Source organism: Anser brachyrhynchus (genome assembly GCF_964034855.1).
Source record: "Anser brachyrhynchus genome assembly, chromosome: 4".
In the NCBI taxonomy this organism is placed as follows: domain Eukaryota; kingdom Metazoa; phylum Chordata; class Aves; order Anseriformes; family Anatidae; genus Anser; species Anser brachyrhynchus.
The window spans coordinates 14,785,407-14,798,171 of record NC_137698.1 but is presented as its reverse complement, the minus strand read 5'-3'; the positions used below and the strand labels follow the sequence as shown (position 1 = coordinate 14,798,171).

Below are 12,765 nucleotides of genomic sequence, written 5' to 3'. Positions count from 1 at the left end.
TTTTCCAGCAAGCTGTTCAGTGGGAGAGAGAACAGCCTGGAGAAATGTGGTCGTCTTCACTGTGCTGCGCAGTGATTTGAGGAAGTAGCAGGAAGGAGCCTGGGGATGCAGAGACAGACGGACTGTAAATAGCTTTTTCACCTATGTGGCTGCATTGGAAAAGGCCAGCTCATGGCCCCATCTGCTTTTGTTTTGTCACTTAAAGTACCAGTGGACAGACCCAGCAGTTTTATTTTCCCGCTTCTGAAAAGCCTCTAACAAGCTTTTTTTTAACTAGCATCCATTTATATTTCTAAAGGATCTTTTATCTGATACGTTTATTATCAAGCCAAAATGTTTTGCCCCCTAAACATCCCATCGTAAACCTCTGAATCCTCAGGCGATCTTCCATGGGAAAGCTCAGATTTTGTGGGAGTTGTTACTTCTTTTAAAAGTAATACTTCTTCTTTTTACGCAGTGGGAAGAAATTGGTGAGGTGGATGAAAACTATGCTCCGATACACACATACCAAGTATGCAAGGTAATGGAACAGAATCAGAACAACTGGCTTCTGACCAGCTGGATCTCTAACGAAGGGGCATCCCGCATTTTCATCGAGCTCAAATTCACCTTGAGGGACTGCAACAGCCTTCCAGGAGGACTTGGGACTTGCAAAGAGACTTTTAACATGTACTACTTTGAATCGGATGACGAAGATGGGAGGAACATCAGAGAGAATCAGTATATCAAGATCGATACCATTGCTGCTGATGAGAGCTTCACAGAGTTAGACCTTGGCGACAGAGTTATGAAGCTAAACACAGAGGTGAGAGATGTTGGGCCCCTGACCAAAAAGGGATTTTACCTTGCTTTCCAGGACGTGGGTGCCTGCATTGCCCTGGTCTCTGTGCGCGTGTACTACAAGAAATGCCCATCAGTGGTCCGCAACCTGGCACGCTTTCCAGACACCATCACGGGAGCAGATTCCTCACAGCTGCTAGAAGTGTCAGGCGTCTGCGTCAACCACTCGGTGACCGACGAGGCGCCGAAGATGCACTGCAGTGCTGAGGGAGAATGGCTGGTGCCCATCGGGAAGTGCTTGTGCAAGGCAGGCTACGAGGAGAAGAACAACACCTGCCAAGGTAAGGGTCTGCAGGGGGGCTGCTGTGCCAGGGTGATGTGCTGTCTTGGCTCTCTTCTCTTCCACATCCTTTTCTCGTGCCTGGTTGACAACGGTAGGTTGGCTTCTCGCTTCCTCTGAGGTCTGCTGAATGGCTGTGGGAGGATGAAGAGGCCTTGGCTGGGTGTTGTGGGACTTGACACCAATGTACAGTTCCCTCCCCTGCTCACTGTGTGCAGCGAGACTCCAGCACCCCGCTGTTACCTTGGGAGCAGTGCACCGTCGGGTCCATGAGGGAATTGCAGTCTGATCAGTTATTTAAAGCTTTGCATCGGATGTACTCAATACTGAGGTTTTCTCTTCATTTTTAGAAGCTTGATTTCTTTTTTCTGGGCTGTTGCAGGGAACATTTGAAGTTAATTTCCCTGTACAAGGCATGTTTTGTGTTTTTGTATTTAAATAAATATGCTTTTCTCCCTCTCTGTGAGGTGGGGGAGGAAGGGGAGGAGGGAGAATTCGATATTTTCCTCTCTGGTAAATAGTTTAATACAAAGCTGCTCAGCTGTTCTGAGTTAAATGTAAAGCTTCACTGATTAAAAAATGCTTCCATATGTGATGAAGTTTACATACAAGTAGCTGGCTGAGGTTTCTGGGTTGCTCTTTAGTATAGGTCTACTGAATCAAGGGCCTCAAGCAAGTGATCTAGGGTGTCTGAAGCTAAAACCTAAGAAGAATACTTCTTAAAAAAAAAAAAAAAACACATAAAATGAGGTTGTACAGACTGTGGCTTTTTGCATTACATATTTGTACATAAAATTTGCCCTTCTGCTGTAAAAGTGTAACAGGTAGCTTAAAAGAAAACTTATTTGGGCAAAAAAGAGAAAAGGGGAAAAAAAACTTCAGTGCAAGCTTGGTTTTTGCAAAACTAATTTGTTCACCTTCCATCTTACTGCCTTCTGCTTGGGGCCACTTAGTGAGAGGCAACCTGTGGAGAAGGCAGATGGATTCTGTTCCAGCTGAAGTCGGTGTAGCATTTTCTTTTCACCTCACCCCAGACTGTTGTTGGCATTTGTACTGTTGGTGCATAGGATGGATCCCTGCATATCCCAAGTAAACTGGGGCCTTGATCCTTTAGTCCTCAGTTACGCTCTGTGCCCCTGAAGATTTTATAGTTCAAATCTCTTCAAGGGTTGACTTGGAAATAGGTTGTAGGTATGCTTATTTTTGGATAAACCTCAGGTGAACAGGATATAGACTCGGGGGTTAGTGCTTTTTTTGACTAGGAGATTCTGCTTTTTCTGCAGATACAGTCAACATTGAAAAATCTGTTCTTTTTCGTTCCTATGTCAATAGAGATACTTATCCCACATGTGGGTGAAGAAATTTGACTTGCAGTTTGATACTGCACGAGGGGAACAAAGATTGACGTTAATCCTAGCTGATGAAATCTAGACTGTTGCAAGTGAGGGACAAGGGCCAGCAGATATTCGAGCGAGAGTCTGCCTCATTGTGGCTAAAAATACTGTGTCCTGAAATAACATGCACTGGTTGAGTCCAACGTCTAGACACTGTCTTGAGTAACCTGCAAGAACTGTTGGAGAAAGGGAGTACATCCATTAGTTCCTTCCAAAACTTGCCCTCAAAGTAATCTTAAAGAACTCAAAACAAAGACAAGCAAAAAGCCACCACAATAACAAAAAAACACACCCAAAACAAAAGAAAAAAAAGCACTACTGGCTTAAACCAGACACTTAAGTTGGTAAAGATCTTCAAGTTTATCAAGTCTGGAGCAGCTACATCTCTGGTAATTCTGAGACTGCCATCTGGAGTATGCTTTGAGGAGACCTTAGTGATTTCAGATGCTGCTTTACGTTTGGGGGTGTGAGTGGGATTTTTTGTTTCCATGGACTTTTCTAAGTCACTTTGGGGTACAGTGTTTGGTCATAACTTATGACTGCGTTGGGTAGGAGTGTGGGCATAGTTTGCAAGTGTACAGATGCCTCATGGTGATGTGCCCTTGTCCTTCTGTGAGGCATACCCCCAGAAATTGCTTTTCTACTCCAACCACAGCCTGCACCCTCAGCAAAAGGCTATCACTTGAACTACTCTGGAGCTGTTGAAGTCTGTAATTCTCATTTGTAGGAAAGCCCTAAATTTCGTCACCAAATCAATGGCACGTCGGGATCGAAGCGCCTATGGCAAAGTCTGTTTGAGGGCCCCGTTTGGATGTCCTGTGTTTAACCCAGGTCACTGTGCCGAGTGTTTCCTGCTGGTTGGTGCTCAGAGATGCTCAGTCGATAGGATACGTTAGCCTTAGGCTGCTCAGGATGTCTGCGGTCAGTGGATCATATGGAGTTCGTGCTGATGTCTTTGGTGAGCAGAATGCTTTCTGGTTGGGATGTTGTTGCATTCACAAGGCTGTGCTTCTTTTTATAGGATAGTGAAGTGAACTGCAGCCCATAAGGAGAGTAACTTGCACCGAGGAAGGTGTTATGTGAATTTTGTGTTGATGTGGGTGGCTTTTTCACAGCCTGACTTGTGTTTAGGAGGTGCGCTCTGTGCTCCTGGCTGACATAATGGTCGTCTTGGCAGTCCGTGGTGTAGCTCAGACAAACACCTAAATAACTTCTGACCTTTGGTTTGCAAATCATTTAAGCGCATCTTGCAAGCAGTCTCCCCGCTTGCCTTCTCTTACTGTTAAGCAGGTTATTACTGACTGTGCTTTGGGAAGCGTTTTCAACCCCGAAGAGCCTGGCTTTGTTTATTAAAATTTCTCCTGCAAAGCTGACATTTTCCAAGCTCCAGTGTCACGTCTGGACAAAGCAGACTACGCTGTTATTAGAGACGATGTAAATCCCAGTCACCCTCACAGACATATGGGAACTATTGAAATCCCTTCTGCCTACAAATCATTAATTGGCAACGATGTTCTGAATTCATCATCTTGTCAGCGGGGTTCCTGTTTGAAGAAGGCACTGACAGTAACAGCTGAGCAATTTCTCTCGCTGGGGACACTGGGGTTGTAAATATGACATGGTCTAATCTCCTTATATAATGTGCTCACTCTCCCAATTAATATAGGCAGCTAGGCAGTATTTACTGTAAAGAACCCAAACTACTTATATTTTACTCCTCCTTTGGCAGCATGGCCCATTTATCAGCGACTACTCTGAGACAACTAGAGGTAAATTGTGACTGTTTTGGGACATGCTTTTAAATGACCAGAGTTAAGGCTCGTTATTCACAAGAATAAATTGCCATACTAGTTAATAAGAAAAAAAACAAAGCAGTTGCTCTGAATTTCTATGCTGTTTTCTAGAGCAATGATTTGGTGTTACTAAAGGACTCATGGTCCTTTAGTAACACCAAATGGTCATAATTTTGTAACTTCAGTTCTAGTTGCTTACTGCGTACTGCTCACCTTTCGGGGTTTGCACAGGAAGCAAAGTCACTGTGGAAAGGTCACCTCCTGGCACTTCTCTGTTGGTATTCAGCCTCACCTTCAGCCTGACGTGTTCTTAGTGGGAAGCGAGAAATCCTTATTTTTATCCCTCTAAAGTCTCCAGAGCCCATCCTACTGGAAGGAAGGGGATGTTGGCACATTAATCTAGTGAGCCTGAAACACGTGCAGCAGTGAGGTCCTGCTGGTGACCATGGGTTTGCAGAGCTGTGGCTGTGGATGCAATTGATTTGCGGAGCCTAATATTTTTTTCAACTGCTTTTCAGAACTGAATCACAAATTAATTAAATATTTGAGTTTAAAAACAAAAACAAACAAACAAACAAAAACAACAACAAAAAAAAACACCAGCAAAACTGCACTGTGTGTGAGCCAAGCTGAAAAAGCAAGTAATGAGTTCACGAGGTTACCAGGCTCTCCTTTCCAAGAATCAGTGCACACTGCTACTTGAAGAGCAATCAAAGGGAGTACAGGCACTTTTAGCCAGCTACGAGATATGGACACGATTACAGATGTAACAGAGCTGGACAAAATAATGGAGGAAAACTTGGGTGGAATTTTTCTTCACCCTTGCTGCTTTCTGAGGGGAGAAGTTGGAAACTGAGGGCAGGGCAGAGGATGGGTTGGGGTATGAATTTCTTTCCTCTGGCAGCAGTACCATTCTAGAAATATTTGGATTATTTTTGTAAAGCAGCTCTAGAAGGTCCAAGACCTTCTGCTCTCTTAAATACTGCTGTTTCTTGCTTGATTATTCTTCTCTCAATCAACCTTGCTGAACCTATCTCTCTGCATTTACAACCAATATGTATTTTTGATGATTGTTCATTCCTTGTATTGCAATTCAGCCCAGCTCTTGCCAAGAGATATAATTCCTTACAGGAAACAAAGGCTGCAGAAATGAACGTTGTTGGCAGATATCTTTAATTTTGGGTATAACTAAATCAATTGACAAAGGTTGCTAGCTTATGTAAATCAGAAGTTTACTCTTCTTCCTCTGAGAGCAGTGCAATCAGCACAGGCGTTTGAAGGAACTTGCCCGGAGTGGTGATTGCCCCACTGTTGATCAGTTATGGGAAGGATATTGAGACAACTGTGGGTTTTTTTTTTGCTTCTGTGCAGGAGCAGGCAGGCAGAGTCAGTGCCCTTGCGCTGGTGGGAAGCAGAAGGCGCTGTACTGTCCCTTGTTCCTAGGAAGTGGAAATGTGTGGCTGCACAGTGGCACCAAAACTTGGTTTTGGAGTTTGGGCCTTGGCTCTGAAGCAACAAGGTTTTTTTTTTGTTTTTTCATCTGATGTAGCTGCAGGAGGGAGCAAGCTTTTTCTACCCGCTCCACAGCTTGCCTCTCTGCCTTGGGTTGGCTGAATTCTCCCTTCAAACTCCTTGTTGTGGATGCTGTAGAAAGACAATGTGTTGCTAAATCCTGCCTGTCTTCTGGGACATTTTCCAGCTGGGACTCAGGTGAATAAGGCAAAAGTACTTTTACCCTTGTGGTAGAGTGGAAAGCAAGCAAAGTCCAGAAATAAAAAAAAAAAAAAAAAAGAAAAAAATTCTCCTCTTAATTGTTCTACTGGGAGGTGATTACATGGAAGAAAAACGTTGGTGGAAATGTTCAGTATATGGAAAATACTGAATTTGGAAATACTGCCACCCCTCCAGGGAGTTCTTTGCCCATCATTCATACTTCTTGTGCGTTTTTCTGATTAAAACCAAATTGGATGGGAGTATAGCATAGTAGGTGTTTATATAATTATGAGCTGAAGTGTTGAGTTAATTTTAATTAGGCACAAAACCAACCGGCGTCAGAATAGCAGAATTTTTGGCTGCACAGTTTGTATTATCTTTTGAAATGTAAAGAAAATCACTTGAATGCTACATTTCAGCAAAAGGCAGTTGTCACTGGAGGGGGAATGGTTTTATTATGCGTGTGTATATTTAGGTGGTTTTGTTCCACAGCTGACATACTTAAGAGCAGGGGAATGTTTTCCAGAAATGAAAACTGTATTGCAACAGGACTGATTAAATATTACTACTTGTTTTATTTTGCACATCCTTGCCTTCATTAAGGGAGGCACGGTCTGTGTATGTGCAATATATTGTACTCTGCTAATGAGTTTTAACCTTCTGTGTAACCCTTGGTGACTCTGAAGACCTTTCCTCATCCTGCAATGATGTTTTTAGGTTGTTACTTTGCCTAATATAACCTTGTCGTTCCTGGCAGTGGGACTGCTCTGCAGTCATCTTCCAGAAGGACAATTAAAGAGTACTTTTTTCCCCATGTAAAATTTAGATTGAGCAGTATAAATAAAATCGCGCTTGGAGCCAGCTCTGAACGCTTCAGTCTTGAAGGTCATGTTTGCTTCTTAGCCAAAAAGTACTTTGGGGAAGGTTTCAGGGTATACTTTTGCATCTGAGCCTAGATAACTAAATGGTATTTAGTTAAATACTCATTTTGTTTGATTTTAGCATTCTTGAATATCCAGCTTAAGATACTTCTAAAATTATGGAGGTGTTGCAGAGGTGCACGTTAGCCATGGTGCTGTTTGGTTCCTTTGGTTGTCACCTTTGACTTTGAGTTGCTTAGAAACAGCTTGCTTATTAATTGTTGTTTTTAGAAACAAATAAGGACACTGGAGAGATGCTAAGCATAAAGTGCATGAATAGTGGTTTGACAATGCAGTGGATTTAATTGCTCTGATATAAGACAGAGCTGTCCCCAGCTGCCTGTTGTGTCCCACTGCTGGAAGTTGCTGCCAGCACTGCAGAACTGGACAGTCTGCATGCCAGCTGATGTGACCAGCGGCTTTGTCTTAATGCCCTGGACAGGGGCAGATAAGACATGGGCACTATCCCTGGGTGGTAATCTTTAGCAGAAGGGTGGCTGCAACCTCTCAAACTGCCGTAGGTCTGCCACCGCTCATCTGTCAGAACCCACATTCCACAAAATGTATGCTGAGTGTTAAAATGAAGTTGTACTGTTGCATATTTCCATGGTTTTCATGTTTTCCTGCAGGTTTTCAGTTTTGTGCTTCTCATTTAGAATCACTTAGCAGTAGTTAATGATGTGTTGACATTTCAATTACAAGCTTTTCTCTGTGCATGCTTTGTATGTTGACCATTTTAACTTGCTTTGGGTTAATATTGAGGTTGAAATCCAGGCTCCAGAAAAGGAGGGTGCGATTTCACCTTGTTTGAACACGGTTGCAGTTTACCTTTTCTTTCATTTTTTTTAAAGCTGAATAAAATTGTCCTGCATAAGGTAAGCAGAATGCAAAGACTGCAACACAGATGTCTGCACAAAGAGGTGAATCTGTTTTTCATGTAAATAGGGATGACCATTTATTTTTCTGGAAGCTTGCTCATTTTTATCATTGAAGTTAATCTAGTTACAGACGCTGTGGTGCTCACAGACAACACGTGGTTAAGGTTGCGTTGAACTTGGTACTGATGGGCCTCCATTTTTTATTTCCCTCAGGATGGTGGTGAAATTTTTAATACTGGAATGAACTCAGAGAGCAAGGCTAGGTGTTTTATAAAGCCCAAACCGTATACCCAAAACAGATTAAAGAAAGAAAAGACAAAAGAGAAGATGCCTGGTCTGTGGATATCCCTTATTGCTTTCATATACTTGTCCTACTTTTATAAACCTAAGTCATTTAAAAACAGTTGAAGTTTGAAGAATTGGGGTTTCAGCTGACAACTTTGTTCTCACTGTAAATGACAATGAATCAGATTAAGACCAAGGAAGACTTGTTGCCCTGAAAATCTAAGCTCTAAAAGCTGCAGCTCAAATCCACTGGCTGGGGCTGAAACAAGGCTGTCCCTGGGAGCGTGCTTCCCTGCTCTGCCTCAGTTTATGTCCTTGGAAGCAGAACTGGTGGGAGAGGATACATACCCGCTGCTCTGCTGCCTTGCTTTTTAGCTCGGCATCCTAAGTAGTTCAGTGCCAGCCAGAGACTGGAGTCTGAACCGGGGCTTCAGGTGTCTGTGCTGCGCTTGATCCCATGTGCTTTTTTTATGATCTTAGAATAATATAACCCTTGTCAGGTCATTCTTCTCAAGGTGAATTCATTGGGAAGTACTGGACAGCAACACAAGCTTACTCTTCTAAAGCTGGGGTTGGAACAGAATTTGTCTTTGCAAAAGATTTTCCAAGCTTTGGAAGTCGTTTTTGCTAAATACATGGTGTGTTGGTTTTTTTTTTTTTAATTTTCCATTGAAAACATCTGCTTAAAATTAGGTTATTTAAATCATTACTTTGGGCCCTTGGAAACTCTTTTCAGAAGCGTCAGGCACTCATTAGCATTTGCTGAAGTCAGTGGATGCTCAGCAGTTCTGAACGCTAACTAGGCTGTTTGCTTTTGTACCTCAAAATTAGATGCTTCCCTTCAGAAAATGTTTGGCCTGGAGGTACGTATTCTGAAGAAGAATCTGAAGCTTCTGCCTGGCGTGGAAGCTGTGCCAAGGAGTCCATATCTGTGTGAAGGTCCCTTTTGCTGCCAAAGCTGCTGTTACTGAGTACCAGACCTATCTATAGATTAAAAAAAAAGCATCAGTGGACTCTTCTTTCCCTCTACACGTGTGACTGCTGGTGTTACTTGAATCAAGTGAGCATGGCTGGAGAACCAGCATCATCCTTATTAAACTCTAGAGTCACAGCTACTGTCCACCGAGTGAAATGGCTGCCTCCTGCCTGGTTCATAAGAGTTGCTTTGCTTACAGTACTGGTTCCCCAAACACTGTGTTAGATGCCTTGCACGTAGCTGGGCAGCCTGTCGTCCCGATACGACAGTGACGGAGGTCTCAGCTTTGCCTTGGAAAGCTGTCTGAAAAAGGAAGCTTTTTAATTACTGCAGAGCAAAAGGAGAAGCTGCTCCCTGAGAGCGTGGGGAATGCGCTGATTTGGTATTCAGCGGAAGCAGCCTGCGGGTTGCAGCTTCCCAGCTCCGAGCCGTTCTGCAGATAGCCTGCTACCCAGGCGGCAGCAGAGCCAGGACCGGGGGCTTCATTACTGCCGGGTTCGAGAAATGCCAGCAATGCCGGCATCTTGGGACAGGGGCCATCCTTGTGTTAGTGTAAATCCAAGGCAATTGGCTGCGTTAATTACTGGGAAGCTCAGATAAAAGCTTTTCTCCCCTTCCTATAGGCAAAGCCGAACGGTATTACCCATTTATTTTTAAAGATGTTTTCTAGGAGAGCTTTTACATTATTTTTCTTTGCTCTCACAGTTCAAGCATGATTTAATATGTCAAAACTAGTTTGCTTAGCTGGCCTTGATTGTCTTGCATACTTCCACTAAAACAGGGCAGTCATCTTTCCAGGCAAGCTGCTGCCCAGACAAATGAAGTGTCACAGCAGTTAGGACTTGCTCTTGTATTGTGACAGCAGTAGCTTCCTCTGACAAAGCTGGCAGTGGGGAATTTAGACAGTGGTAATGCCTGCAGACACCTCTTGGGTCAGAGCAGCATGGGCCCACACACACAGATGCGGAGACAAGCTTATGCTTGAGAGATTTAATCGATCATTCACGTGAAAAGGAATTTTGGTCCAGATTGAGAGTCTAGCTAGCACCAGAGAAAGAAAGAAAACTATCCTGTTGATGCTCGTGCTTGTGTATGTAGCTTTGGAGAAATAGCACTCAGTCTTTATTCCAGAGCAATGCCACCAAACTAAAACACGTGGGTGCAGGTCATCTGGCAGGAGGGAATTACTGCGTGGCGCTGTACCTTCTGCGGTCAGTGGGAGTTCTGCCACTGACAGTGTTGGGATGGAGATGATAATCCCTTACAACACATTCTTAACTAAAATGATTTCTTGGCTTAGGTCTTACTGTGTGTTGCACTGACCACCAGCAGAGCACAGCTTACACGATAGAAATTCAGCTCGTAATAATTGACACAACTGAGATCAGACCTATTTCTCAGGTACTGATGTGATCCTGATCTCCTCCAAACCTCCTAAATATCAGAGAGACGCTGTTTCTTTGTGGCGGTCTTTTCTCATCTTGTGCAGGGAGACACAGGCCTGAGATCATCCCCGTGCATCTCTGCACTGTGCTCAGTTTAAAGGATTAGGTAAGAAGCTTTGAGTCACTCCTCACTTTTAGTTCACTTTAAAATGGCACATCAGCTCTTCAGGCCTGCTTGCAGGACTTGGGGTGTGGTAGAAAGCCTTTCCACAGCTGTGCTGTGGGCTTATCTTTCCGCTCTGCACGTGGCACCCTCGCTGTTGACACCCTTGGCTCGTGCCCCCTGGATGTATTGGTAATACGTACTCAGCATTCAGGTCAGGCACCTCCCGGTGCTTTTTCGCTGGTGTGCTGGGTGGTGGGGGAGGAATTCACTCTCTGGTGTGTGGGATGGCTGCCAGATGGAAGTCCGGTGCTTGGGGACAAGCAAAAGGGTTGTATGATTCTGTTATCGACGGAGCACTGAGCATGGCTAATGGCATCGACGAGAGCTGTGTCATCCTGACGGTGAAGGCGGCTAGTCACGTGCTGACTCCAATGTGGTGCGTTAAATGCACTGGTAGAAAGGGGGGCCGGTGCCCCCGGCAGACCCTGCCCTCACAAAATACTGTAGGGTACTGCTCAGCTTGGTGACCTCCCAGTGATTCCTGGGGCAGGAAGGTTCTTGGAGAGAGCCAGAAGTCTGTGTTTTTTGGTGTTTTGCCCAGAAGACAAAGCTAGGTCAGACCTTGGCACATGAAGCAGTTGGCCAGCGTTGTCTGAAAACTTGATCCCCCTGACTGAAACCTTATGGCTGACTGTGCTGTTACACAAGGCATTTACTAAGGAATCCCGAATGGGAATCTGCTGAAGTCTTCCCGTGAGTATGGCCTAGCTCAGGTCTTGGTCATGCCTGTGCGAGTCCTTGGTCGTGCTTTGTACAACTGAGAGCATGCTGGTTCTTAAGCCATGTTTGTGTTTAATAACATGTATAGCTTTGTGTTAACAGGATCACGAGTACTTTCCAAGAAAAGCAAGACCAGCTGAAACCGAAGTTGGTATTTTCAGCTGGAGGCCTTTGCTTCGGTCAGAAGTATAAATGCCTTAGCTTAAAGTTAGTGTTTATTCCCAGTATAAGCATTTTGCTGCTCTTATCAGGGAGGAAGCCAGGCCATACAACAGCCGTGCTGCAGATACACCAATAGTACATCTGAGCCTGCAGCGGTGTTGGGGGATTTAGCTGAATGTGCACTGTCACCACCTCGGCGCCACTGACAGACGTGAGGCCTGGGGAAAGCCAAGCCAGGCCCTTTCTGGTCCCTTTGTGTTGTGCGTGGTGTACAGGCGTGCAAACAATGTGGGCTGCAAATGCATGGAGAAACTAAAACTCTGAGTTTGTTTATTGAGCAAAGGCGTTTGGTTTAACAAATTCATATTTTACACGTTCCAAAGGCTGATTTCCAGATGCCATTGGGAAAAGTGTCAGGCCACATTCAAATTAGCCTTATTGTTCAGTAATATCTTACTGGAGTACAAGGTTAATTAGTACTATAGGCAATATGCATTATTCATTGCAGCAATCGGGCTTTTCTTCTGTTGGGCTGTTGTGTGCCGCAAATTGTTTCCATTCCAATAACAAATCTGTGATATATTATTTTCATATTTAATCGTGCCAAATCATATTTGTGATATATAAATTATGTGGGCACTCTGATGCTGACAGAAAACATTTCAGGTGTCAAAAAGGGCTATAATTTTCATGTTTTACTCCTGGATTGCGTGGCTGGTTTGGGCAAAGACCTCCAGGACAATGGGAAATAGATGGTGATTTTTATGAATGCTTGTCTTCAGTCTGGCCCAAACGGGTATAGTATCAGTGATGTCAGCAGTGCTGTGCTGTTTTAGATCAGAAATGTTTTTGTTGCTAATGATCAGCTGTATCTCATTGCAGGCTTGAACTGCTGGAATCGTGTTGCTCTTCCAGCAATGTGGCTGCCTGCAGTACCCCAGCACAGACCTCTGAAGTGTCTTCCTTCCCTGCCTGGGGGTTGTAGCTGGGGAGAGTCCTTTTGAGCAGGGCCCCTTCGAGCACGAGGGAGAAATGTGAGTTCTCCTCAGCTACCAGCCAGCGCCAGGGGCTCAGCCCTGCTCCAGCATCCCGTGCAGGCTGCAGCTGCAAGCAGGGGAAATGCTGGCAGACGGGTTTGCAGGAGGGCTAGCAAGCAGTGGCTTTTACTTGCACAGCTTGCTTATTTCGCAGTG

At 44.4% G+C, this 12,765-nt stretch overlaps 1 protein-coding gene across 17 annotated transcripts in view; it reads left to right on the top strand.

Moving 5' to 3' along the window:
• EPHA5 (EPH receptor A5) overlaps positions 1-12,765 on the top strand; it is a 200,058-nt gene that overhangs the window by 39,627 nt on the left and 147,666 nt on the right. For all 17 annotated transcript variants that reach the window (XM_080589545.1, XM_080589538.1, XM_080589550.1 and 14 more), the window contains exon 3: positions 458-1,121. In XM_080589545.1, the coding sequence (XP_080445671.1) occupies positions 458-1,121 (664 nt within the window). The remainder of the gene's footprint in view (positions 1-457; positions 1,122-12,765) is intronic.